Source organism: Volvox carteri (genome assembly GCF_000143455.1).
Source record: "Volvox carteri f. nagariensis unplaced genomic scaffold VOLCAscaffold_109, whole genome shotgun sequence".
Lineage (NCBI taxonomy): Eukaryota > Viridiplantae > Chlorophyta > Chlorophyceae > Chlamydomonadales > Volvocaceae > Volvox > Volvox carteri.
This window is the reverse complement of record NW_003307652.1, coordinates 123,668-150,948: the sequence shown is the minus strand read 5'-3', so window position 1 is coordinate 150,948 and position 27,281 is coordinate 123,668. Positions and strand designations below refer to the sequence as shown.

Sequence of the window (27,281 nt, the reverse complement as noted above, 5' to 3'; positions counted from 1 at the left end):
CCCTCCCCCTTCCCCCCAACCTCCCCCCCCTCCCCCGCCGCCCCCAGGACGGCCGCCAGCAGCCGTAGCTCCTCCTCCTCCGTCACGAACTCCTCCAACAAGCCGAGTCCGGGAATACCCAAATCATCCGCACTCGTGCTCACGGACCTGGGCACGGGCCGCTGTACGGAAGTGGGGAAGTGGGGGGGAGTGAGGCCGGAGGGAAAAAGAAAGGTTGGCTCTATGTGTGTGAGGAGGGGAGTAGGGATGTGGACGGGGGTGGGGGAGGCGGAGGACGAGAGGTTACGTAGGCGGGTGGGGAGGGGGAGGGGGAGGGGGGGGGGAAGGGGGAGGGAAGGGTTAACCCCCATACAAGCCCCCAAAGTCCGGAGTCATACCCGCTCACCCGCTCACCCGGCCCCCCGCTAGCCACCACTGCCACCACTGCCACCCCAGAACATCGCACTGCATTGACCTTCCAGAACCTTCCGACGCACCAGAACCACACATCGTTTATCATCATCATCATCGTTTATCATCATCATCATCGTTCATCATCATCATCATCATTCATCATCGTATATCACTATCATCAGCAGCAGCAGCGCAACACCCCTTCGTTAACACACACACACACACACACACGCATACACACGCGCACCTTGTCCCGCCGCATGTCTGCGTATGTGAGCACCAACTTCCGTCCCCCCGCCGCCGGCCAGGGGGTATCCCGGGGAACCGCCGCCACTGCCGCCGCCGCATCACCCTCCGCCTCGAATGCGAGGAAGGCGTGGTAACCACCTAGTACTTGCTGCTGGTGTTGCTGGTGTTCTTCCTCTTGTTGCTGTTGTTGTTGCTGCTGTTGTTGGGATGGTGGGGGAGGGGGACGACGACTGCGAGCACGGCTGTTCTCGCCGCTCTCGGGTAGAACCACCGTTGGATTGCCGTACGGTGCGAAGAGTTCGGCAAGATGATGTACGGACATGCCGTACACGCCGCCAACCCAGAGGTAGCTTGGGAAGAAAGGGCGGGGTTAGGATGAGGGAGGCGGGATGGCAGGGGGTTAGCGGGATCGGTGTGGTGCGGGAGTTGGAAGCGGCGGCGAGGGAGATAATGAGAGTGAGGTAGACTTAAAGGGCTTGGAAGAGTGGGAGGGGGGGTTTGCGTGGGGGAGAGTCATGGCTCCAAATTGCCAGTTCTGGGGGGGTTGTTGCGAGTCGCTAGCAGGGAGCAATCTTGGAAGGTGCCCGAATCGCGAAGCTCACCCCGCTGTTTGAGTATGCGCCGTCACAGACGTTAGACTTACCGTGTGACTGCACCAGGGGGAGCTTTGGTGAAGGCCATAACTGCACTCAGCCGGTCAACGTCAAATCGTTGAGACGGCCATGCTTGCTCTAACCGCCGACGTTTCCACGTTAATATGTTGCGTTACATATTAGCATGGATTTGATCTCAGGCATGCTTTTTATGAGTTTTTTTGCCTGTTAGAATTTAAGGTTGTGCAAGTCAGTGTCTCGCAGCCGACACGAAATTCGTGTATGTCCAACGCAACTGGTTATACCAGACAAATGCGGAACATAGAATGTCCTAAAAACATTGTGAACATGAACCAACGTCAATACTGATTTTGTAAGGACGGAAGTCGGCTGGACAGCCGTGAATTAATGGAACTATTGTCCTGCGCGTCATGAGGATCTGCGTACAATGTCGGAAGGTTGCGACTCAATTATTGTTATCGTAACCTTAATAAAATTCTGCTTCTTACAAAGTTCGTTGCGGCTTCGGAGCGAAGCCCCATCAATATTCTATCGCAACGGGAAGCGTCAGTACCCAATAACGGATAACTGAACCTCTCGAGACGCTATTCTATAATGATGATCTCCAACTAACAGGCCTGCCTATCGCGGTCCCATGCATGTCTACTTGCTTTTTTCCCGAGGTCTACATCAGAGCCCTTTCCTGCACTGGATTTCACGTTTAGGGTCAACGCCTTCAGCACAATCCGCGCCGTCGGCACAGACTACTGCAGCGCGTATTGCCACCCTGACTGTATCCGAGCCGCAATATGGCTGCAGCTCAGCCGCGCAGAGCGCTCGGCACTTCGTCTCATGCCGCCTGTGTGCGTGACCTGCAGTTAAATGTCGCCCTGCGCGCCGCCGCTGCCGCCGACGCCGCTGCGGCGGCTGGTAGACTCAGAGCCGTACGTGTCGCCGTCGCGGCGGCCGCAGTCCGTTGCCGCAGGCGCCTTTAGTTCCAGCAAAGTAAAGTTGTCCAGCACCACCGTCGCTGACGCCGACGCCGTGCCGTGCCTTGCACGACACCTTCACCGGTCCTATCTCCGTCACCTTTCGCGTGCGAAAATCGTCCAGGTAATAAGCTTGCTGTACGGCATGGCGCTACAGCAGCCGTCGCGACCGCCACGATGGGCCCCTGCTTCCGTCTTGATATTTTTGTGAATGTGTTCTGCTCCGACCATTCGAGTGTTGCAGGTTCTGGACATACAGACTGCGCGGCCTCTAGGGCAGCAGCAATTTCTGGACTCCAGTTCTCGCCCTGGCGCTTATATGCCGTACTCTGAGCCGTACGACACAGGAGTTCTCCAGCATTTCAATACATTCCGGTCATGGATTGCCCCTGGCGCAAGACGTTCCTTAGCTGACGTGGACGCCTCCCTGAGGTGACTGGCGGCGGCGGCGGCGGCGGCAGTAGCAGCGGCAGCGGCGGTGGTGGTGGCGGTGACGGCAGTAGCAGCGGCGGCGGCCTTGAGTATCGTGACGGCGGCGGCGGGAACCATGACGTTAGTAGTACTCGGAACCTATTCAGCGAGCTAGGCACAGTGGCTCGTACTGTACGGGTGCTCGGTCCGCCGTACAATTTTCTGCATGAGCGCTCCCGGTGCAGCTGGCGACTGCGTACCCCTTCATCCAGGAGCTCGTACTGCAGTGTACGGAGGATTCCCCTGGACGTCAACCGCCATGGCCAGGGTTCTCTGCCGCCACTGACGTACAGCAGCAACCTGTACGGGAGATTACGGCTTATTTCCGAGCATCACTGGCGGCGACAGCGAGTACGGCTCAGCGGCATCATGCAGAATCTGTTGCCATTAGCCCAGGGTTGGAGCGCTGTACGGGACGCCGGCAAGCCTGATCAGCGACAATGCGGCGGCGGCAGGGTTGGGGCTGGGGATGGCATCGCCGCCTCCGCCGCCGCCAGCGGCGGCGGCGGCGGCGGCGGCGGCAGCACGTGATGTTGTCGTATCCATGCTGGCGGTCCCTTTGCCGCAACTGCGCCGCCTCGAGGTAACGCATGTCGTACCAAAGCGGGATGAAGATATTGGTCTTCTCATCATCGGTCTTGACGCCTACACACTTACATACATACACACAAAAATGCACACGTGTAGCGAAAAGGTCTCCTCACCCCGCAACCACACCCTTCTCATTCCCCACCCGTCGTACATCGTACACATGTACTGCAACGGACATGTCCTCGTCGCGCCCATGCACACGCACCCACACAGGGGAAATCTGGGGGCCAGCAGCAACAGCAGCCAGATAAGGAAGGAGGGGTGAGGTGGAAGCTGCGACGGCTACGGCTCTATGATGTGCGGCTGGGGAGGTCACTGCTTGCCGTACTGCCCTCGTGAGTCGTACATAGCACCACATAAGCTCCCGTGGCCAGGCAAGGCACATATGTATTTGTCGTACATTACCTTCCAAAATCACCACTTACTGACAGTAACGCATGAATAGTCATCGCATCCGTACATGTACGGCACTCCTCCATCACAGGCTTTATATTCAGCCCGCAAGGATGGTCCGTATGCTCACACCGATACATCCACACATCGCTCCCGCCATTTCTTCACCCCGCGTTTTCCTATTCAATTTCGAATATTTCAAAAGGGCACGACAGCTGGCCCTTGGGGTGCACCTAGAGCAGCTCCAACTTCAAAATCCTAATCAGGCAACAACACCAAGAGCTGCTACATCAAGACCAGCGGCCGCCGCCGCCGCGGCCGCCGCCGTTGTTATCGGCCGTGATGGGTGTAATGGCAATGACGGCACCGCCGATGGCGGCGGCGGCGGCCGGAAACCTGCCGGCGTCGCCAATGCCGTTGGGCACCAAAACCAAAACGAGGATGACAAGAATAGTGTTGATGGAAAAATGGCAGCAGCGGTACGATTCGGCCGTCAACGCCGCTACCGCCGCCGCCGCCGCCGCCGCCGCGGCGGCGGCAGCTGTGGTGCGATGGTGGGTTTATAGGGGACTTGGCGGATTGAGAGGTGTGGAGGTGACCAGGACGATGAAAATGGCCACCAGGGTTGAAGGGAGGGTGTTGGCGGCGGGGTGCTAGAGAACGGACACAGGCGGTGTCTGGTGTGGAGGGAGGGACTATATACCTGCTTGATATGCTTGATATGCTTGATATGCTTGATATGCTACCTCAAGGTGGAACCTGTTTGCAGAGGTGGAATGTAGGAAATGGTGGTGGAACTGTCATAGATAGGGGTTTTGTATGACGAGAATTGTGACAGGCAGGGAAGTGGAGCCCCTTCTAAAAAGGGGTCGGATGGGGGCAAGGGTGGGGAACGCAAGGGGGAGGCGGCCCAGGGAAAAGAGGGAAAGGGGGGAAAGGGGGGCTGGTGGAGATTTACCATCGCCCAATCGGTTGGTTCCGTGATAGGAGGGTATGACAACAGGTTAGTTGTTTGCTTGAGCTGTCCTAAATTGTGGGCAAAGGGGTGCAAAAACTGTGGGCCACGGCTACCTATATCAGAACGTCCAGAGAACAGTACCAATGTATCCAATCGTGTGTGCAGGTTTCTGTGTGTGTGTGTGTGTGTGTGTGTGTGTTTGTGTGTGTGTGTGTGTGTGTGTTGCGTCTGCTTTATGAATTGGTCTGAAACGGCGACTGTGCAGGAGGTTGCTATGCAACGCAACGAACACCCTGCAGGTGCCCTCTGCTGCCAAGCGGTGGGCGAACTAGGTGAGTTTTGGGATGTCTGGGCTGAAGGGCGTTAGGAGCATGTTTATTTTTCATCGGTTGGATGTTTAGTGCATAGTTAACGGTAAATGTTGGATGTTTTGATAATTTCCCTGAATAATTCGTTTTTTTCGAATTTTTGGCTGGTCGTTTAGTTGCATGTCCTTCTCGGACAGTTGACAACATCGTGCTGGGTGCCAAGCATCTGCTAGCCTGCAAAGCACGAAAAGCAGCGCAAAGTGCGCGAAGACGGGCATTATCCGCCTCTTATTGTAGGAGTGTGGGAGTATAGGACGAGATGTGAGAGACGGTATTGTGTACGTATTGGATTTGCCCGTAAGAAGTCATGGCTTGTTGGCTTTCGGCCTTCCCGCCAGCACAGTTGTTTCGGTTGGATTGGCATGTTTTGCAAGTTTTGTTATTCCGATACACAATCGACAGCCAATTTTCTGTAAAGGTCACATCTTTACTTATGGTGCCTTACGAAGGGGGACATGGCGCTATAGTCCTCAGACCTTTGCTAATCTCGCTTCAAATTTGAAGGACTAGTTCGACTTCAGTCCATTCTATCCTGTATTTACTTTCGCCACAGCTAGTTAACCTGCACATAGACACTACTCGTTGGGCGGTGAGGGATGTCGGTAGAAATCGGCATCAAATGGAGCGGAAAGGAGTTTGTCGTCAAGCTGGATCCCACAGAAACGGTACTGCAGCTAAAGCATAAGCTTGAAAGCGAGACGAACGTACTTGCAAAGCGGCAAAAGGTGAAGGGAAACTGGTTCGGTCCAGTATGGAGGGACCTGATACACCACGTCAGCCTCTGGACTTCATGTAAAGGCAGACATAAAATCTACTTTGGCCTTGATTGGCAGATTCTGGGGCTCAAGACCAAGGATGGGAAGCAGGCGACAGATGAATCTTCGGTTGGGGAGCTTCAGATCAAGCCCAACGTCAAGTTCATGATGATGGGGTGCGTGGTCACATAAGCTAAAAGCTCCTCCTCCCGCTGCGCTGCAGATCTTCAGAGGACTTCGTGCGAATGCACGAGTACGGCACAGGAGTCGTCCACTCCCCCACGTCCCTGGACCTCAATTAGGATATTTAGCGCTTCCTTAGATGCTGATAACGTACGGCGCACGAATACTTGTCATTGAGCTAGAAATAACTTCACTTCCTGCCCGTCTTGTGAAAAACTCTGCCTCACTGCATTCCTCTGGCCACGCAGAACAAGACCTCACCTCCACGCTTCGCATTGTGTCCCCAGATCCCCAGACTCCAAACCACCTGTCCAACACAACGACCAAATTATCCTGGGCTGCAATGCTACCTGTAAACCCAAATCCCGCACCCCACCCATCCTTTGCTCTTACAGCTCTTACTTGGCACCCAACGTTTTCCTTTTTGCAGTACACCGGAAGCGGCCATAGTCGCCACCGTCAAAGAGGCGGAAGCGGCTCCCGAGATGCAGGTGAGGTGGGGCTTATGGAGATGGGGGCCCCATTCCCCCCTCAGAAACCCAGTTTCCCCTTGGCTCTGTTTCCTTTCCTTTCCGTTCCTTTCAAAACCCGCCTGTCCACTCATTCCGTCTCCGTCTCCTAAACCCCCTATTCTGTTATCTCCCTCCTCCGGGACGTCCTGGAAGCCCCCCCCCCACACCCTCCCACCCTCCCCTGCTTGGCCCCTGCCGAGGGATTCCCCATCGGCGGTCGTCTTTTTTCTCTTCCCAACTCCCAGCTCCTACCTCCCAACTCCTACCTCCCAGCTCCTACCTCCCAGCTCCTACCTCCCAGCTCCTACCTCCCAACTCCTACCTCCCAACTCCTACCTCTCACCTCCCACCTCACGTCCTCACATTTTCCTTTTTGCATGCGATGGCTCCCACCTGCCGGGGCCCTTCAAATGGTTTCCAACTGCCAACTGCCGTGGGCCCCCCACCACCCGACACAGGACGACTTCGACATTGGGGCGGACGAGTCAGTGGCGAACATCGCCGTCCAGGACCGACCGGAGGTGCAGGTAGTAGGGGGGGACCCGTGGCGGGTGGGCTGTTCGGGCCAGGAGGAGGAATGCGGGTGAGGGACATATGCAGCGTTCGGGGCATACTGGCGGTACGACAGTCCTCGTTTCGCTTCGGTGCATCCCGGGTAGGGGAGTTACCGGTAGGTGGGGGAGTGGGTCGTGGGTGGGGACTGGGAGGGAGCTAGGGGCCCACAGACCTTCAACATGCACACGCTCACCTCACGCCCACCTTTCAACCCCTCACACCTCGCACACCTCGCAGGATAAGTTGGCTCGGCGGTTGAAGAGTGTGGAAGTTAAGATTCTGTCCCCACCTCGCCCGGGCAAGAAGTGCCTGGTCATAGATATCGACTACACCATATTTGACCTGGGGTCTACGGCAGAGCGGCCCGAGGTGGGTTGTGGGTGGGCTAGGGGGGGGAGGGGGGAGGGGGAGTGCTCAGGGTCGCGGTGGGTTGGGTGGCGGGTGGGTTGCTCTTGAATGGGTGGTGCAGAAGTGCTTGGGCCTTTCTCAGCTGTGTTCTTTGTGGATGGTAAAGTTACTTAATTGTCAATTACATTTTACGGTATTGTTGGCTGAGCGTTTCAGTGGCCTGGGCCATCACCTTTGGCAGGAGCTCGCACGGCCGTACCTTCACGAGTTCCTGACGTCAGCGTACGAATCGTACGACATAATTATCTGGTCAGCCACCAGTAAAAAGTGGGTGGAGGTTAAGATGAAGGTGCGGTACTGTGCGATGAGGTTGGGGTTGTTACACACACGGTTTATGTACAATATCGTACAATTTATGTTAACGTGTACGGCATGTGCACAGTTGCGCGAAGTCACAGTTTGGGACTATGTATGTATGTATGTATGTATGTATGTATGTATGTATGTATGTATGTATGTATGTATGTATGTAAACAACTTCCACCAACAGCGTGTGGCAAGCGCCGTAGACAACAGGTCTTACCATCCCCATGCGGGTCCGCACACAACCGCGACCAACTGATCAACAGTTAACCAACGAACCACTGTTAACGACAACTAACCAATCAGGAGTTGGGCGTTCTGGGCAACCCAGCCTACAACATCGTTTGCCTGCTGGACCACACCGCTATGGTTACCGTACATACAGAAAAATACGGCGTATTCGACTGCAAACCGCTACAGGTACGGCGGCGGTTGTGGCGGTCTCATGCGCACGGCATTTATACGCAAGTAACGGCAGCGGCGTCTCGGAAAAGCGCATAGGGTTATGCTATCCTAACGAACCTTGACGAATTGTAAAACGGTTTCCAGCGGCGTGATGATGAAAACCTTGACATAAGGAGCAAGGCCGAGCAAGGCATCAACCCAATGAACTCACCTAGCACGGCATTACTATCCAACCGCTCCCGGCCCCGCAGCAGCAGCAGCCGCTACTGGAAGCAATCCGCAGAGGCCCACCAGGAGGGGTGGTGGTGTTGGGGGGACCGTCACGGGAAGCGGTCCTGTACGGGACATCATCCGCGACCCACGTGGAATGGAAAGCCATAGGACCATATGCATTGTGGGGCAGCCTGCCTATTGAGGCCTTGAGCCTGCGTGGCTGGTAGTGCTGGTGGTAGTGCAGCTGCCATTGATGTTGCTGCCGGTACCTTTTACCCAATCCCCGACACCCTATACACGCGGCTCCCGCTTGCTGACCCATTTCTGTTGCCGTACATTGTCGTACACTGCAGTTCATTTGGGAGAAGTTTCCCGGACAGTACACTGAAGCCAACACCATCATGTTGGATGACCTTAAGTGGGTTGGTGGCACTTGGGGTTGGGGGGGTGGAGGGGGTGGTGGGGTGGTTTGGGGGGGAAGGTGTAGTGTTCTGGGCATGTCACGGGGTCTGCATCCACCGATCGGTAGTACTTTTCTGAAGTCGTGATATGGCAGGAGGAGAGGGGTGAAGGGGTGAAGGGGAGGGGTGAAGGGGGTGATGTGGGAGTTGGGGGGGGCCTGGAGGACTGTAGATCTCAGCAGGGGATGGGGAAGGGGGAAACGGAGGGAGATTTTGACAAATCGGAATTAGTAGGGAGCTGGTTGAGTAGTTGTAGTGCGAGGGATGGGATGGCTGCTTAGGAGTGGGTGGATACTGCAGCAGGATGTCAGCTGTTGTAAAGCTCCGCATCCTCCGTATCGAGGTGCGGAACTGGCAGAAGGGAGCAGCAGCATCAGAAGCGCATCAGAAGCACCAAAAGGGAACAGCAACAGGAGGAATGTGCACTTGGGGATGTAAATGAATGTTAACGGGTTGGAGCATCCCGCGACAGATTCCGCTGATTGATTCTGCCATCCTGCCATCCACCAAAACTGGCGCCCCCTTCCAGACAGCCCCGCCTATTCCCCCCCGACCCCTCGACGTGTAGTTGGGACACTACCGACCTTACGTACGGCACTGTGATAATCGTCATCGGCATATTTATGATATACAGATTGAAACAAAGTAAGCGGCAACCTCCTCCTCCTCCTCTTCCTGCCCCTGCCCCTGCCAGGCGCAACTACATCATGAACCCTCAGCAGGGCCTGGTGATCAGGCCCTTCCGTAAGGCCCACCTGACCCGTGGGTCGGACAGGGAGCTGCTGGGCCTTATGGCGTACCTGGCGGCCATAGCCCCCCTGGACAGCTTGGAGGAGCTGGACCACTCGCGGTGGGAGAGGTACATTGAAAAACACAAACGCCAGCGGCAGTAGCAACAGTGCTGTAGCAGTAGCAGCGGCAGGCGCTGTAGCACACGGCGATGCAGTGGCAGGAGTCCCGTCTCGGCAGTGCGCCGGCGGCCGCCGGGTCACTACAGCGATGCACTATTCCATGGCAGCGCTGTAGTGTTTTAGTTTAAGAAACACAACAAGCTGAGACGGCAGCGGCAGCGGTGCAAGGGCGGCGGTGTGCTGTAGCAGCCGTTCTGTAGCTGCACTGGAGTGGCGTATTGGTTATGATGATACGCTGTAGCAGCTGTGATAGTAGCAAGGGGGGGCAGGGAAGATGCTCATGGGCAATTGCAGCAGCGCCGCCATTGGCAGCAGCGATACCCTGGCGCGTGGACGGCAGCAGTAGCATGTACGCAGCGTTAATGTGTTTTTAGGGGGAAAAGGATCGATATGATTCCAAACCAAGGCATGATTTCCTCAGCCAGGCTGGTGAACTAAGTGATTTCTTAACTGTGGGGCACTCGGGGGGCTCAGCCCTTCCAGACCAACGATAGGTTGCAAAGTTATGTGCAAAGCCGGGCCCTGGGCCTTTGGTGATTCCCCGCGACGACAAACCTTCGTAGTAGCGCACCTAATATTCGCCGTGTCTGGCCTCAGGTCAGGATAGCTCCTAGTATTCCCATGACCTTCGGGAGGCGAGCGGGGTGTTCTAAATTCCAAGGACTATCCCTTCCATCCCCCCCACGTTTGAGCCGGTGCTTTGGCGGACGAAGGCTTCCTCGCCGAAGTTATGAATATGTGCGGCCAGCCGGACGTAAATCCGCTCCTTTACCCGGATAGGGCCTCAAACCCCGATTTATTTCATGAAAGGGATTGATTCCTTTTAAATTACTGCGTGTACGGCGAATTTGGAAAAATCGTGTTGTGGGTAACAGCGGCACAGACAATAGCAGCAGAGCCGAGGACTGTTGGTACCGGCAAATTGCGATATGTATCGGTAGCTAAAGAAAGTGACACTGACATGGACACTGATTTGGCCCGGCATGGTAAGTGGTACCGGCAATCCAGCGTTTGGGCCATTATGTGCAAGGGCGGGGGAGTGATTAAAAATATGTCTATCCAAAGGGTTTTAGCACCGTGAGATGATCTTGGTTATGGCCGACGTGCGGCTTGGCCTGGTCAGACCTGGCGTTTACAGTTTGCTTAGGCGGTCGCTCAGCGTCATCGCCTGAAATGGTTTGCACGACTACTTTCAGTTATTTATGTCCTATGCTCGTAGCTACTGGTTTGGGCACGTCGAATTGATTTCTGTAGGATTTATCCAAGATTTAGGAGATTCGCCGGTATCCCAACTACTCGTACACATTCAAGTCAACTGCTATAATCAACGGCGCTTCAACATCCTAATGATTTTGCGTCTGGCGTATCGCTTGTATATACGATGGCCTAGGGATAACATTGTGGATTGTGACGTGTCGGTACGTATTTGTCATGCCGTAATGGATCCGTGTATCATAAGCAGGGCTAAATGTAGCTCTTAACTCTCAAAATGTTGTGATTTATATCAGCCTTTTTTACTTGACAAATCTAGCCTATGGGATTCGCAAATACCTACATCAGGTGTTTGCAACTTGTGCCCGCCGCAACGTTCGTGGAGGAATCTAAATACCAACCTTGAGGCATCCGATGAAGAGAACATTGTATAACAAACTCACAATAGGGCAATATTAAGGGGTTACACGACGAGATATGACGCAAACAGCTGGCCCAGCGAATCGAAAACCAGACTCCTGTGTCCATGGGTGCTATTCTGAGGACTTGTCCCAAAGCAGGGCGAACACAATTATGTCATATCTGCGACGATCGATCGCGCGGAGCTCATCCCTGCTTCGGGACTCGCAGGGAAGTCCAAGCGCTCCGCCAGAAAGCTTAGCAGCTGCTGCTGCCGCCCAACAAGAGGATCAGACATCCCTACAAGGATCCAGCACATCACCAGCATCAAAGGCGCTCCCTCGTCACACAACGAGCATGCCATTGCTCATGCACGAGGCGCAAGTTTGCAACCCAGTGCGGTCCTTTCCAAAACGCATCTTAACACGTTCTACTTCGCGAAATCTGGCACCATCGGAGTCCACTTCTGCGCTCTCAGCTGTGCCCAATGTCGACCTTTGCGTGCCGCCGTTCTCCACAGGCGCTATTGCCAACAGCGTTGGACCGCAGGGAACTCAACACTCAATATCTGCTGTTACAGTCACTGAGCGTGATATTTCTGCTTCTGACAACCGCGCTGTTCCTCATCCTTTGTCGGCCGACGCGCAGTCCCCGGCTGGGAAGGCCACGCCCACCTGCAGCTTTAACGCTTCGCCACCGCTCCTCCACCTCCTCAAAAGCCTTTGGTTCCTGCCCAATGCTAAATCCAAATCCAATGCTAAATTGGATGCTACATCTGCCGGTACGAGCCCAATTTCGGCTTCAGTCTCCCCCGCAGCCACTGCACGACGCTCACCCTACAGCGGACAAAACGCTGTGGCGGCCCCAGTTACAAATCAAGCGCCAGACGCACCGACAGCTGCTATTGCTGTTACAACTGCTGCTACTGCTACAGCGAATGCTGAAAGGTATTCAAGTATCATATTGGCCGAGGCGGCGACAACAGCGGCGCCAAGAATGGCCTGTCCAGCTTCTTTGATGTCTTCGGCGACTTCGGCAGCCGTGGAATCTGTGGCATCGGCCTCAATCCTCTCTTCACCCTCCCCTCCCCCGAACACCATTCGCACCAACGCCGATAGCCCCCAAAGCCAGTTAGCCATTAGTTCCATCAGTCCAAGCAACAGCGATTCTAGTAGCAACAGCAGTAGCGGCAGCAGTAGTCGCATGTTGCTTGCCGTACCTTCCAGCAGCCCCGCATCCATGAGGCGACCGTTGTGGCGGTTATCGGATTACGTCATCGGGGGCCGGTTGTACAAGGGCGACGTGTCGTGCGTGTACAAGGTGTGTTTTGGGGCGGGTGTGTGGGGACGGTAGGACGTACGTAGGAAACAGATTGTACGCGGGCTTAAGCCTCCTGTGTTTCCCCTAAAACACTTTCTCTGCATTTCCCCCCGAACCCCCCAACCCCCCTCGGGTCGGTCGGGTCAGGGGCGTGTTGGGGGTTTGGGAGGAGCACTTGCATGTCACCAGCAGCTGATTACCAGCAGCTTATCAGCCAGTTCTGTCCAGGTTCCTCGATTCCGCTGCCAGGCTGGCGAACACATTTTTTTCCAGCTTACGTCCTCCTTCTACGGCCTCTTTCTCAACGCACGTCAGTTTTCGCGCTTCGCCGCCTTTACACCGTACCTTTAGAATATTACAGATGGTTTTCCTGCTTTCTTTCCGCACTTAATTATAGTCTTGGCGACTAGGCAGGTAGTTTTCCGCTATCGTCATGGCTGCATTATTGCAAGGACCTCTTCTTCACAATGCCGACTGGTTAGTTCTGCCTTCTTTACTTCTGACGCATCATCAGTCTTCCCGTGGCGTCAGCTCCACTCGTTCACGTGGTTCGTCTGCCCCCTCCAACCCCCCTCCTGTCTCCTTCCCTGCCGTGAAAGGCCGTGTGTCGACGTAGCGGCCTTCCCGTGGTGCTCAAGGTGTATTTAATATCGCGGGTGCCCCACAATGCCGTACATACCCTCGTACGGGAGGTGCGCATACACACAGACCTGGAACACAACAACATAGTCACCCTGTACGGCGTCTTTGAGGTACGGTAAACCCATTGTACGACAAAAGTATAGTAATATTGTGTCTAGAAGTGGAAATATTATACAGCTGTAGACAAACCTAAAAGATAAGGCACGGCATCGTGTCCCTAAACGGTTTCGTTTTGCGCTTTTCAGGAAGACAATCGTCTGGTGCTGGTCCTGGAGCGGGCGATGTGTGGGGACCTCTTTGCCGTACGGTCCAGCATGCCGTACTGCCGTATGAGTGAAGACCAGCTGCGGGTGCTGGTGCTAGCGCCGCTACTTGATGCCCTGTCGTACTTGCACGGCAAAGGTGTGTGCCACAGGGACATAAAGGTGCGTAAAGATATATTATGATACGGGATTCCTGAAACATAATGTACGGGTGCCGTACTTGTCAAGTAATGCGCCGACACCCACACCCGATGGGGTGGTCCCAGGGCCCTCTCACGCACCGCCACCACTCCTTCCTTACTTCAGCTACCAATAAATATTACACCACGAAAAAGCCGTTCCCAAAACTGCTTGGACACCCTCCACGAAGATGTGTGCCACGGTGCCTAAGGGTTCTCCCCGAACCCCCCATCGTTGGGCCCCCCTTCCCATACCACCCGCACCCTCTCACAACATAGGGCTCCCCCTCAGCTCCTCTCTCTCCCCCTTTCCCTCTCCCCCACAGCCCGAGAACCTGCTCCTCACCACCAACTGGCAGCTGCGGTTGGCGGACTTCGGAGCCGCCATCAATATGGTGCATGAGCGGGCAGTCACACGTACGGGAACAAGTACGTGGCGTGACTTGGCGTGGCGTGTGTATGTGTGGCTGAGCGGGTGGACGGTTGTACAAACGTGTCATGATGAGCGTGTGTATGTTTGTATGTATGTCAAGGAGTGCTTTTCAGTGCTTTTTTAGGAAAAAACGGTAGAGCTGGTGCCATTACCGTTAGCGGTTGACATCCTTTCTGACATCCCCAATTACGGGGCTATCTACCCATTTGGGCCTTCACCTCCGCCCCTGCCGGCCTACCTTCCTGTCTGTCTGTCTGTCTGTCTGTCTGTCTGTCTGTCTGTCTGTCTGTCTGTCTGTCTGTCTGTCTGTCTGTCTGTTTGCCTACTTGCCACACCGCCTTCCCTTCCTGGCACCGCAGCCCCCCCGGGAACGCCTTTTGGTCAGTCCTAAACGCCTGGTACACTCTTTTGCCCTGGGGCAGCAGCTTCACTCGTTCACGTGGCTCGTCTTTCCCCCCCGGCTGCCTTCGGTGCTATTGACAGACAGCAGTTCCTTTCCCACACCTTTCCCCTCAGACCTTACCTGTCTCCCTCGTCTCCTACCTTTCGCTCCGCCGCCATTACCGCCCCCCCACATGGCCCTTGCATGGGTTGTTGGACTGCTCAAAACTACAACTACAACTACCAACTACCAACGTATCACGGTGCGTCACGACAATGATGATGACGTAACGGTATCGACATCCCCGTGTCCTCCTCTGCCTGCATCCGCCACCGCCGTTGCTGGTGCCGTACAACTCCTGGTGCCGTACAAATCCACCACCTGGCAACTACTGTGCCTACCGTCGCTTCGTTGTACACGGCCGCCGCACATTCCGTACATGTACGTCTGTACGTGGACCTACCAGTGGAGTACATGGTGCGTTCACGCACTATTGCGAGTGTTAGTTTGTACGAAATGTTATTTATTATCTGCTTGGTATGCGGATGCCGTACGTATTCATTGGTTATTTTACGTCGAAGGTATAGCGTGTGTAGATGTCCGATTCATGTATCCGTCTCTCTTCCTTCCGCATCGAAGGAAGCCGGCATGAGAGATGTTGGGAGAGTGCCCAGCCGGCCGTGATGATGACAAATATTTAATCGCACATTCGCACAGCCTGAGTACGTGATACTGGTGGTTGACTAGCTGCTGTTAATTCAGTTGGTTTGTTGGTTGGCGGCGTTACTGTACATGCCCTTGGCCAAGGTTAATAAATATATCTCCTCGGTTGCAGGTCACATACAGCTTGTTATTTCTGTCATTCATTATTCCAATGAACATTTTCGCACCCCCGGCGCCGAGGGAAAATGTTTTTTTTTGAAAAAATGTTTTCTTCTGATGTCAAAATTAAAGAAGGAAGACCTTCTAGGCGTTGGGGGATTCATTCGTACTTGGCCCATTCTCACTCCGGGGGGGTTCCCACCCCTGTCGTAATGAGATAAGATATTTGTATCAGCGTGGTATTGTATCCCGCCGCCGTACACTTTCCCCCTTATGCCTGCACGTGTGCTGACAATTCTGGTAGTAGTTGTAGTAGTTGTAGTAGTTGTAGTAGTTGTAGTAGTTGTAGTAGTTGTAGTAGTTGTAGTAGTTGTAGTAGTTGTAGTAGTTGTAGTTGTAGTGCTAGTGAAGGTTCCAATATGAAAAGACAGTTACACAACGGCCACATGCCTGAATGGTTTTACTGCTGTTGCCAACCCGAAGATGTACGACACTCGACTGCCTGTTTGACTGCCTCCTTAGCTTACCTGCCCGCCTGGCTACCTACCTACTGCCTGACTGTATGTATGTGTGTGTGTATGTGTGTTTTCCACGGGTTTCTCCCCCTGCACTTCCTCTCACCCCTCAGGCGCCCGAGGTGGAGCGCTGCCCCCTCAAGCTGCTGCCCGAGGACAACAAGGACGACCCGGAGCTGGCCTACTCCACCGCCGTGTGGAGCGTGGGGGTTTTGTCGTACGAGATGCTGGTGGGCTTCCCGCCCTTCATCAACAACAACTACGACAGCGGCGACTTCAGCGGCCATGGAGGAGCCGCAGGAGGCAGCAGCAGCAGCGGTGGTGGTGGTGGCGGTGGTCGGCCCCCCTTCCCCCGGGAGCTGTGTTTTCCCCATTTCGTGTCGGCGGGGGGCCGGGACTTCATCAGCTGCGCCCTGACGGAGCGTCCCGGCGACCGACCCACTGCCGTACAGCTGTTACGACACCCCTGGCTGAAACATGCGGTCAGACAGCACCAGGCCCGTAAGAACAACAACAGTAACGGCAACGGTGATCAGCAACGGCAACAACAGCAATGACAATATCAAAAGCGACAACAACGGTGATGGCAACGGCCGGTAGTAACGGCAACAACAACAGTATCGGCAACGGCCGGTAGTAACGGCAACAACAGCAACAGGCAATATTAGCAGTAGTGGTGACAACAAGCGGTGGCAGCAATGGCAGGAGCACTGTAGTGGGGGCAACGTCGTCTGTACAGTATTCGATCGTCTATACATCACACCCGCCCTCCGGCTGGTGTGTCCACTCCATCGGACGGTCACCAAGTCGTTCAGCAGGTGGATCAGCAGGTGGTACTGCAGGTGGTGGTACTGCAGGTGGTATTAGCATTCAAGGACAGGAAATGAATCCAAATGAGTTTACAGGTTACCGAGAGCAGCGGCAGTAGTTGTCCGCCGTGATGCATTTGTGTGTCTAGATGGACCGACAGTAAACGGGGGATGACGCTGTCGTCAGAGACAGAAGAATGGTGGAAGCGGCGGAGGCGGCGGAAACGGCAACATGCTCCATGCCATGCATGGTGATGCTGTGAATGCGCTACATGCGTACATACAATATATATTTGCGGCCGCAGCAGTGCGTGCATGCACATGCACATGCACATGTGGTGGGAATGATATCACTCATCGATGATCTATAAATCTATCAACGCACGCATAATGAGTCTTTCAATAGTAGCACATATGACTAATGCTCAACGGCGTCATCATATGCCACAGATTTTGCGTCTCATAGTTCGTGATGTTTTTGGTTGATGATCCTTTGTGCGTCCTTAATCGTCAGTCGAAGAGTTCAGTCCATTGATGGTACGAGGTATAGCAGCTCGACAGCTCTTATCTAACTACCCTATCTATCTATCTATCTATCTATCTATCTATCTATCTATCTATCTATCTATCTATCTATCTATCTATCTATCTATCTATCTATCTATCTATCTGTGCACACGCATCGAAGCAGGAATTGTGTGGTTGTTGGTTGTGCTTGCCATGTATTGTAGTAGCTGGCCGCTGAAAAGGCCTCTTGAGATGCTGGTGGACACGCTTAGCGCATATTTGTAGACGTTATGTGTTATGTTGTTACAGGGTGGTATAGCTTCACCAGCGGCCCCCTTTCCCGAGGCAGTCCCCTGCACTTGTTGATGTTGTTACAGGGTGGTTAAGCTTCACCAGTGGCCCCCTTTCCCTTGGAGGCAATTCCCTGCTCTCCCCTGCTAGAGGGGCACCCTAGTCCATTCACCCCATCCGACTTCAGAGTGTACTCTTTGAGTTTGGCAACTCACCACCAGCATCCAACCAAATCTAGCGGATCAACGGCGCCTCAACTTAGTTCTTGTTCAGCTCGCAAGTTGATTTTATCACGTCCTACATCGTCCACAAGATGGCGGGCCACCTCCCATTTTCGCCACCTCTCAAACACCCGAGAGGTCGGCAGGCGGATTTGAACCCGGTTCGGCTGGGAGCAGAAGTCAGGCCTTAACCTCTGCCAGCCGCCTGTCGTATATCGTATGCCGTATGTCGGATGTTGCTTGGTTGCTCAAAAACCTCAGAACGGTTGTACAGCAGCAGTTGCGATTGGCATGGCAGGGAAGGTAATTGCCGTACACGGTGTGATTTTGTAAAGTAGGGATCTGTACATGTGGGGGGCTGCATCTTCAACCGTGGCCTTCAGCCTGTCAGGCCTAAACCTTTCCAATGAATATTTCAGGGCACACGCATCCTTCTCACCCACGCCAAGTTAGCAACTAATTACGACAACGTAGATATCTAGACATACCACTAGCTAGGTTCATCTGGCGGCGCGGGCATTGGGCGCGACGGCGCGACTAGTGCCGCGCGGCTTTGGACCCTTTCTTAAGAAGGAGGCCCAACGCGACGCCGGCGGCTACCCGGTGCAGTGGGCGGTACGGCGGGCGCGGGAGGCAGCGACAGCTCGGACGGATGCGGGTATGGCGGGACCGCATCGGTCATACGACCGTCACGGCGACTGAGGCGACCCTGCCGTCATCGCGTGGGCAGGCCGGTATATGGACCGTGCCTTCGCTGAAGCGTACATGTCGTACATTCGTACGGCGCTGTCGCGTGGCGCCGTCAGCGGAGTGGACGCGGCGCGGTTTCTGGAGGCCATAGCTGGGTTTGCAGAGTGGCCGACGGGGTGGCGGCGCTACGCAACTTGGACCAGAGGGTGAGGGCATTGGGATTTGGCAGCCGCGGCGCGACCGCCCTGCAGGGCACATACCTGATGGTGGATCCCGCAGACCACTAGCATCCAGCGGAGTATGCCGAATGAATGGTAGTGGCCACAGCGCATGCATATGTCGGCCAGGACATGCACGTCGGGTTATTTATCAGGTTGTGAGGGGCTGATTAGAAAAAGGCTTTTGCACAGTGGAACACACGATTCATTTGGCCCGGTACTGATGTGTGCTGGGGTGCGACCGCTGATGCACTATAATAGCTATAGTACATACTACAGGACACATTATATGGTCAAAGTAAAAAGGTTTCACCTTATCACCTTCAGGTGACGCCCTCGTGTGATAAGGAGGGACCGTAATAAGGCTTATTTGAAATAAGCGCCAAAGCGCTCCGCCAGCATGTTGAGAGGCCGCCTTTTCAGCGGCTAGCTGCCATACTCCGGCTAGCGACCACTCGTTCAAATGCAGCGTGCGGAACGAAGACCACCTTTTCAGTCAGGCATTGCAAGGTGCGGCTGTTTGCAGCGGCCTTCCCCATGGCTAACAGCTGCTGTGTGCAGGCAGTGAAGTGCTGACACAGACCGTAATGCAGCCCGAGGCAAGGCATGGTCTCTCACTCCTAGTCAACACGTGCAGCTCCCACCCAACGAATACACAGTTGCCTCCATCAGCCACATGCACCACTCACGTGTTGTTCCCTAAAGATGAGTGTTTTACACTTGGTGGTATGTGTCACCAAGGCAGTCTCCCGACAATACTGATATAGCAAACCGATCAGGCACGACTGGGCGCGCATGCCCGGTTGCCATTAGGGATGCATCGTCGACGAAAAGCATGAAAAGCGTGCATATGCACGTTGGTCACCAACGTGCAACGGTGAGCTTGCTTGTCCCTACACGCTCTGATCCCATACCTAGGCGGGCCGACCCAACATTATATTCCAATAACCACAGCAAGCTAGTGCTAATAAAGGGCTTATACCCAAGAAAGGTGCAAAGCATAATTGAAAACCGCCTGATCATGATCATCGACAGCGGCCCGTATCGGTGATTCTTCTCGTACATCACAATTCAGGTAAATGAGTGTTGACCACTCTTTAATAGGCATTGGTATGCAAGCCAAGGTCATACATATGAAAAAAGAAGTAACCATATGTGCAAAGCATGTCGATTTTTTAATAATTCGTCTACCAGCAGCTCCTTATCTGAACATGTGGCAACTATTATAGGTTAACGGAAGTCATTCACATGTAATAGTAGATACAGGTGGTTTTAGAAACAGAACGACTATTAGAGCTTGTCGAATCCGATTTAGCTTTGATCCCCATTAATATTAGCGGCTTCTCCTGCCTAGATATGCAGAATTCGAAGAAGAAAATAGAAAATTGACAGAAACTTTAATATCCCATGATTTACTTGCTACTTAACTCCTAAACAATGGTAAAAACATTATCATCGTAGTTGATACATCAGCAGAGCAATAAACAGTAAAAACGTATCGGTAACGTTATTGCCAGAAACCTTAGCAACGTAAACTCCAGCCGCAGACGTAAAAACCTATGTATCTACCTTTCTTAATATCCACCACAACCGTCTGCTGATGTTCCCATGCTTTATATAAAATCAAAAATACATGAAGCATCAACCTATGAATCTTAAGCCAGATGCTAGATTCCTCAATAGAGTAGCTACAATATTACTGTGCCAATCACTTTTTTCAAACCCGCGCGTCGACATAGAGCGCCTCTTGCCTGTGTTGATACATCCAAATACAGGTCATTGGCTAGGCATGTATATGGCTTTTGCCGGCAGGTTAGGTTGCGTACATGTCAGTTACGGTAGTTAGGTACGGGCAAGTCACGACCTGGCTGTCACGAAGATTGTGACAAGAAAGCAACGGGCAAGGCGCGACAGCTGTATGCTCAGTTTGCAGTATTGCATTCTTCTCCTGATTTTCAGGCTGCGTATAAACATCCTAGCCCCGACATGATGTTTGCTAGCCATGTTGCAGCCAACTATAGTTAGCTAACCGCGCGCCCAGCCAGCATGCTGTAGGTCAAGGGAGGCCGCAATGTGGTGGGCGTTGGCCGGCATGGCTGATAAAGGTTTCTCGAGCCCGCCGATTTTTATCAACTACTTGCGCCTTCCTACATGTTGCGAGGGAGCGAGGCAGCAAGCACCTGCCTCCCCAATCTTTTGCTATAGTCCTGCCCGTACACAGGTTACTTGTTGCTCAGAACGGACTTGTGTCCCCAGCAGCAGCAGCAGCAGCAGCAGCAGCAGCTGGGCAGCAGCAGGCCTGCCACTTTCGTAGCTCCCACATACTTTGCGGACTAACTATACATATTCAAGATCAAAGACGCAAGTAAGTAGTGCGTTTGTATCGCTGTATGTATATGAGCGATCTTTAGCATGTATTGCCATGGATGCCCAGAAGTGGGCGTTGATTTCGTTGTCGGAAAATGTGCGTGCGCTCACGCCGACTACTCCGCGGAGTAGTCGGCCGCCGACTACAATTAGCTTCATCTTCATACATGCGCAGGTTCGCGCTGTGCAATACGTATTTACTTTGTATTGATAACATGGGTGGCAAACTTGCTATCGAACTCCGGCGGGGTCAGCGTCTTCCGCTGCTGCCAGTGGCTTATGCCCGCTGTTGGTCGGCAGGAGGCGTGGGAAAGCCCACTTGGCGGGCCCCGGTGGGCAACAGCTTGCCGTCATCAACACTGCTCCTGGCCCTGGTAGTCCAACTGTTCATCGGCTTCACACCTCAATGCGAGGCCGTACTCAGCCTTAGAGGCGGGCATAGCCTGAGGAGTATCCTCCAAACAAGTGAGTTGTAATAATCATGAACACGCATGCACGCGCTATGGGCCGCATGCTACCTATGTCCCATCAATCAGGAACCCTCCTCCGTCGCCCGATGTCGCAAGTCGTTTGGTTCGCGATCTAACATGCGTGGGTAGATTTTGAATGTCTGGATTTCGTCTGGAATTACGTATGTATGCGCATATGGTGTTTGCGCGTTTGCACTATTGCGTCCTAAATATAGATTCATGGCGCACATCTTGTTTCCAAATGATGATTGCCAAGCTTCAATGTGAGCAGCGGCAGGCAGCGCTGCCTGCCGCTCGCTAGCGAGCGAGATGAGCGGGATTAGATAATATGAGTACGATAACCGGGCGCCTTGACTTTTTTTATACGCTATGAACTATCAAGGACAATTGCATATTTTGTCGTTTTAGGCATTAGCTAAAGCATCCAAGCAACGTGGAGTGCTTGTTAAGCAGCCCCTCGCACAAATGTGAGCGGTCGTACTCTGCCGAATAAACGGTTCGTACATCGTCCAAAAAAGCCAGGAGCGAATTTTGCCGCGCGGATGCGCGCTTTCGATTCGCAAAATGCGCCTGTACAAGCGTATATAATTTTCCTTGGCGAAGAAAGGACGAGGTGCGCGACCGTCGCGCTGTTGGCCACAGCCGCACGCGGCATGCAGGCCGCAAATGTGGGGGGCTCCTGTGCCGCAATGAAAAGAACGGAAAAAATCATGCAACGTAGTTTGCAAGGCTTGGCTCAGGCACGGCCGCAGGAAGAGAAAGCGTCGAGCGAAACGACACTGCTGTGCAAGTAAGCGGTCGCGCCTTTGGTAGCGCAACGTATACAGCACCTTGTTGGAAGTGGTGTCTAAATATAATGTTCGCAAGAATACATACCAAAACACAAGTAAACTTAAAAACAGAAAAGGGCTTCAGAGTTTTGTCGGCGACATGGACGGTGCTGCTGACCTGGAACAACTATTTGCTGCGCATACGGCCGTGCCTGCGGCAGCCGTGTTGCAGCAGCTCCGAATGGACTTGAGCCAGCAGCAGGCTCAAGACCTGCTGCACAACCACCGGGAACATCTGCAGTTGCGCACGTGCAGCTTTGGTCGGCGTGGCCGACCATCCTACGCAGTGCGCACGCAAGCCGAGGTGCAGCGACTCTGCCACTTTGCCAACGTATCAGGTACGCATTGGCAGGGTAGCCGAGAATGAAATGAGTTGGTCCACTAAGCTTGCATGTGCGCCAGCAGATGAAGACATGGCGCACTTCTGGTCGACGGGTGTCGGTCTGCGTTTACAGGGTAAGGCAAGATGGAAAGGTCGAGGCAGTGGCTTAGGACCTGTTGTCTGGTATAGCTCACAGTAGTCCGCCTTGTTTCAGTAAGTAAGTAAGCGTGAACACTGATGACATGTCCTATCCTGGCGACTTGGTGTGATGACGAGTGTATTCCAACCGCCAAGCCTGTTCAAGTACAGCTACATCGCCTGCTGAATCGTCCGCTGCATATGACCTTATTGGACAGGTCTGCATGGTGCAACTGTCGTTCGTGCAGCCCATCCTGTTCATGACTCAGTGTCCGAGACCGGTACCGCCGACACATCATCCATGCTCGTCGATTCACAACCAGCCCGCGATAGCGTAGGGAATGTAGAGCCATCCCGCGGCACAGGTAAGCGCGTGCCAGGGTGGGCATGTGATTTGCGGAGTGTCGCGGGCTGTGCTGCATTTGCGGAAATGCTGTTGGGGCGGTTGTGAAGGCACTGCTGACTGCCACCACAAGTCAATGCGTGTCATCATGGGAACGGGGCTCACTGCGCATGTGCTGCTATTGCGTACAGCTGCAATGGCTGCGTAACTGTCTGCTGCAAAATACCCCAATCGACAGGTGTGCAGGGTGCCGCAGAAGTCCGTGTGGCGAATACACACGATGGCTGCGTGCGTGGCGACGTCAGCGATACCGGTACGACCAACATGTCATCCATGCGTATCGATGAACAGCCAACCGTCGTTCGCGTTGGGAATGCCGAACCATCCAGCAGCACCGGTAAGTGTGTGCCAATGTGAGCATGTGATCCGCGGAGTGTGACATGCTATGCAGCACATCGCAGAAATACAGTGAGGCTTGTTCTGAAGGCACTGCTTACAGCCACATCCAAGTCCACACGCATCATGTTGATAACGAGGCTCCCTGCTGATGCTTGCTATGCAGGCCATCTCCGGGTGCCCCTATATGCTCGCAGCGACATTAGCAACTGTGCTGTCGTGCCGCTCGATGCCCACGCAACGTGTTTGGACTGCGTGCGACATGGCCTCATTGCCGCGGGCGCCACTGATGTGCCTGCGCCTGACATTCTGCTGGCGACCGTGGTGGCCGCCATTGCCGAGTCTTGGGAGTCGATGCGCTTTCAAGTGCTACACGCCCATGCCAGCAGCCTCCCCAGCACTTGCACGGCGACGCAATATGGTGAAGCCCTACAGCAGCACCGGCTGCTGCCAGGCGATGTGGAGCTGGCGGTCTTTGCCCATGCTTTCAACATTGCGATCACAGTGTTTGACTCGGCTGGGCTGCAGATCTGCTACTGGGGCTCCAGCTCAGCGCCAACAGAAGTGTGCCTCATCCGGCAGGCGGGCCTCGCTGGCGCCCCCTTGCCTTACCGCCTGCTGGACATGGTGCCGGGTGTGTGGACAGGGCAACGCCGCCAGCATCTTGTCGCGGCTTGTCGCGCGGTTGGCCTCTGCATGTCAGAAACACCGTCAGCCGAGCGGGCTGGTCAAGTGTGTGCTGTCCTGCAGGCGATGGACAGCCGCTTTGAGGTCACCGTGCAACAGGTGTTGGCGGAATGGGCTGATCAGCACGAACCTGCGGTTCAGGTGCGGCGGCTGCTTGCAGTCACACGGCAGTCATCGCAACACTCACAGCTGCAGCAGCAGCCCCCGCAGCGGCAGCGGCAGGAGCAGCAGCAAAGGCGTCAGCAGCAGCACCAGCCACAGCAGCGCAGCCGGGCCGCTGCACAGCCAACACGCCAGCAGCACCATCGACCATCTGACGGACCATTGCCCAGTCCTGCTGTAACAGATGCTGAGCAACACATTCCTGGGTACTTGGGAGCATCCTGGCGCAGTGGCCCCGGCCACAGACTTGGCATCTCTGACCGGCTCGCGGCTTGGAGCGCTGTCACAAGCATGCTGCTGGCCGGTGCACTTGTGGTGTGCGCCATGTGTGGTGTCACCAGCACCGACCTGCACAAGGACCTTCAGCGCTGGGCCACTGCGGAGCCTGTCGGTGCTGCCATTGCGCCATACTCATTTCACAACAGCTTGCATGCCGGCAGCACAACAACACCCGAAGGCCTGTGGCACCTGTCCGCACTGTGCTCCATTGTATCCAGCGAACAGTGGCAATGAGCGAGCAGAGTATCTGGTCTTCCATCCACCAGACTATACCAAGGCTATCGTGTCCTTGGATGCCATTGACCAACTGCGGATAGGCCTAGTGGATGTTGGACTTGGCTTCTTTTCAGCGGCCTTTGGATTTGTTGCCGGCAAGCTTCGGCAGCAGCATTGCATGGAAGCGCTGGTCCTGGATTGGGCACGCGACTCCACACGCCGTGTCAACACGCTGCCCCCGGCACTGCAGGAGGTGCTGGGATGGAGCGTGCAGCACAACCCGCTTGTCAGGGAGTTCCTCACCGTTGCTGAACAAGTCCCGCCCAATCACCCATTGCCATACCTTTGTCCAGCTGATGTGCAATCGTTTGTCGCCAGTGACCAAGCCTGCAAACCACTTGCGCTGGCCACCCTAGAAGCAGCAGAGGCAGCTCGCTCGCTCATATCGGTGGTTGTGCCTGCCATCCAGCGTGCAGCCATGAAGCATGCACCCGTGATGTACACCGCGGGAACATTGGTTCCGCGGTCGCCCACTCGGCCCGAGCTCAACCTGGCTGTTGCTGCGGACGGGACCCCACTGGACTATCAGTTTGGCCTGTCTGCGGAGATGGCCATGTTCCCCTATCTGTTTCCCTTTGGTGTGGGCGCATTTATGGGCGGCACGACCTTGGTCAAGTACTTGGCATACCGTGCCAAGTGCCTCTTCAGTGTGTGGACATTGTGCAAGCCGTACTTGCTGCTCATGTATGTTCTTCGCCAGAGCGCCCGGCTGCAAGAGCAGAATACAGAGGTGAGTGCATAGCAAGCATGCTAGTGATGCTGCAAAGGATGCATGCAGGGATGTTGGACACGGATTCCGCCGATGCCAAGCAGCAACATGCATGTACAACTTCAGGACATGACCATCATGCCCGCCTGCATGTACAGGCTGTGCTGGAAAGCGCGCTCCTCGACTACAAGTCTCAGAACCCTAACGCGAGCGATGAGGATGCCATCCATCACATTCTCAAGCACAAGCTGCCGGCAACGTTGCCCAACACGCCTGCATGGCACCGCAGCAACCTCCAAGATTTGTTGTGCATGGTGGACCGCTTTGGCATGCCGTCGTTCTTCCTCACGCTTACAACCGATGAAGTGTCTGCCACACGCTGGCCCGAAGTGCAGTCGCTGGAGCAAAAGCTGCAGGAGTAAGCCGCACGCACTTTAATCTGCATCACTTGGCAAGCATCCTTGCATGGCGCTGACCGCGTCCTGTCCCTGCCCAGCATGGCAATCAGTCACCCATCACCCAGATATGCACTGCTCTGGCTGTGCTGTGCCATTGTCCATTGCCTGCAGCTTCTGTGCTGGCTTCACATGGCAAGACGCCCCAGCTGAGAACGCATTCATCGCCCACAAGCGCGTGCAGTCCTTCATGACTGACGTGCTGAAGGCAGGCCGGGGGGCAGTCCAGGACGGCGGGGCCCTAGGACGCGTCACCAACTGGGTAGTGCGTTATGAGGTTCAGAACCGGCACAGCCTGCATGCGCACATTGTGCTGTGGGTGCACCCAGAGGATGTGGACCGGGCAGCATCGGAGATTGTCGCCTGTGTACCCGCTGTGTACCGTGGGGATGATAGCCATCCATTGTGCCCCTACACAGCAGAGTACTGGCAGCAGCCTGATGATCCATGCCAGCGCAACCTGTTTCATCATGTCATGCGCAAGCAGATGCACACCTGCTCGTCTAGCGGCCATGCTGGCTGCTGTGCATCTGGCGTATGCAAGTACAAGTTTCCATGGGCACCATACCGAGAGTCCACTCCTGCCATCGACCCCGCGACCTTGCGTTACCAGTACTACCGGCCGTCGTGGGCGCATCGGAATGTGGTCCCGTACCACCCCACGCTGGCACTGCTGTGGGGCGCCCACATGAACATACAGAGGATTAACTCAGCGACGTGGTCGTTCTACGTGCTCAAGTACGCCATGAAGGTGCGTGCACATGGTGTGCTGATTCCGAGAAGCACCATCAGCGAGTCGCAGGTGGCTGCCACATGTGATGCAGACACCACAGTGCTGTGCACTCATCGGGAGGATGCGCTGCAGCACAACCTTGCCATTCTGCGGCGCCTGGAAGGCACCACCCTCGGCGAAGTACGCCCCTGCCCCCTGTCCCACAACATCTCTGCCCCAGACGCCATGCTGGCCCTGGACCAATGGCTCCAGGAGCCCACATTTCGGACACTGCCCTGCGTGGCTGTCGGTGCGCGTGTCTGCCTAACCGACAATGTCTCCCTGGCCCGCGGAGCTGCCAATGGCGCGACTGGCACAGTGGCGGAGCTGCAGTTCGGTACAGATGGGCATGTCGACAAAGTCAAGGTCCAGCTGGCAACCACCGGGAAGACCATCACGCTGGGGCGCAGTATCACACGCTACAAGATCCTCAACGGTGTCCGATACTTCAAGTCCACATT

General features: G+C 54.8%; 3 protein-coding genes across 3 annotated transcripts in view; 2 read left to right on the top strand and 1 right to left on the bottom strand.

Moving 5' to 3' along the window:
- VOLCADRAFT_108374 (uncharacterized protein) overlaps positions 1-1,323 on the bottom strand; it is a gene marked incomplete at its 5' end in the record, with an annotated part of 7,654 nt that extends 6,331 nt beyond the window's left edge. The window contains 3 exons of the mRNA XM_002958847.1: positions 21-161; positions 641-992; positions 1,286-1,323. Of these exons, the coding sequence (XP_002958893.1) occupies positions 21-161; positions 641-992; positions 1,286-1,323 (531 nt within the window). The remainder of the gene's footprint in view (positions 1-20; positions 162-640; positions 993-1,285) is intronic.
- A 4,278-nt stretch (positions 1,324-5,601) lies between these two features.
- VOLCADRAFT_108373 (uncharacterized protein) lies at positions 5,602-9,775 on the top strand (the record flags this gene model as incomplete). Its single annotated transcript, XM_002958864.1, has 8 exons — positions 5,602-5,730; positions 5,839-5,943; positions 6,914-6,976; positions 7,248-7,379; positions 7,600-7,707; positions 8,028-8,141; positions 8,693-8,757; positions 9,495-9,775. The coding sequence occupies 8 exons, from the start codon at positions 5,602-5,604 to the stop codon at positions 9,691-9,693; spliced, it is 915 nt and encodes a 304-aa protein (XP_002958910.1). The 3' UTR covers positions 9,694-9,775.
- Positions 9,776-12,561: 2,786 nt separating this feature from the next.
- Positions 12,562-19,665, top strand: VOLCADRAFT_100230 (uncharacterized protein; the record flags this gene model as incomplete). The annotated part of the gene is made up of 11 exons (XM_002958863.1): positions 12,562-12,642; positions 13,242-13,394; positions 13,530-13,709; positions 14,053-14,155; positions 14,676-14,803; positions 15,992-16,081; positions 16,331-16,379; positions 18,437-18,602; positions 19,084-19,124; positions 19,176-19,245; positions 19,533-19,665. The coding sequence occupies 11 exons, from the start codon at positions 12,562-12,564 to the stop codon at positions 19,663-19,665; spliced, it is 1,194 nt and encodes a 397-aa protein (XP_002958909.1).
- Positions 19,666-27,281: the final 7,616 nt, after the last annotated feature.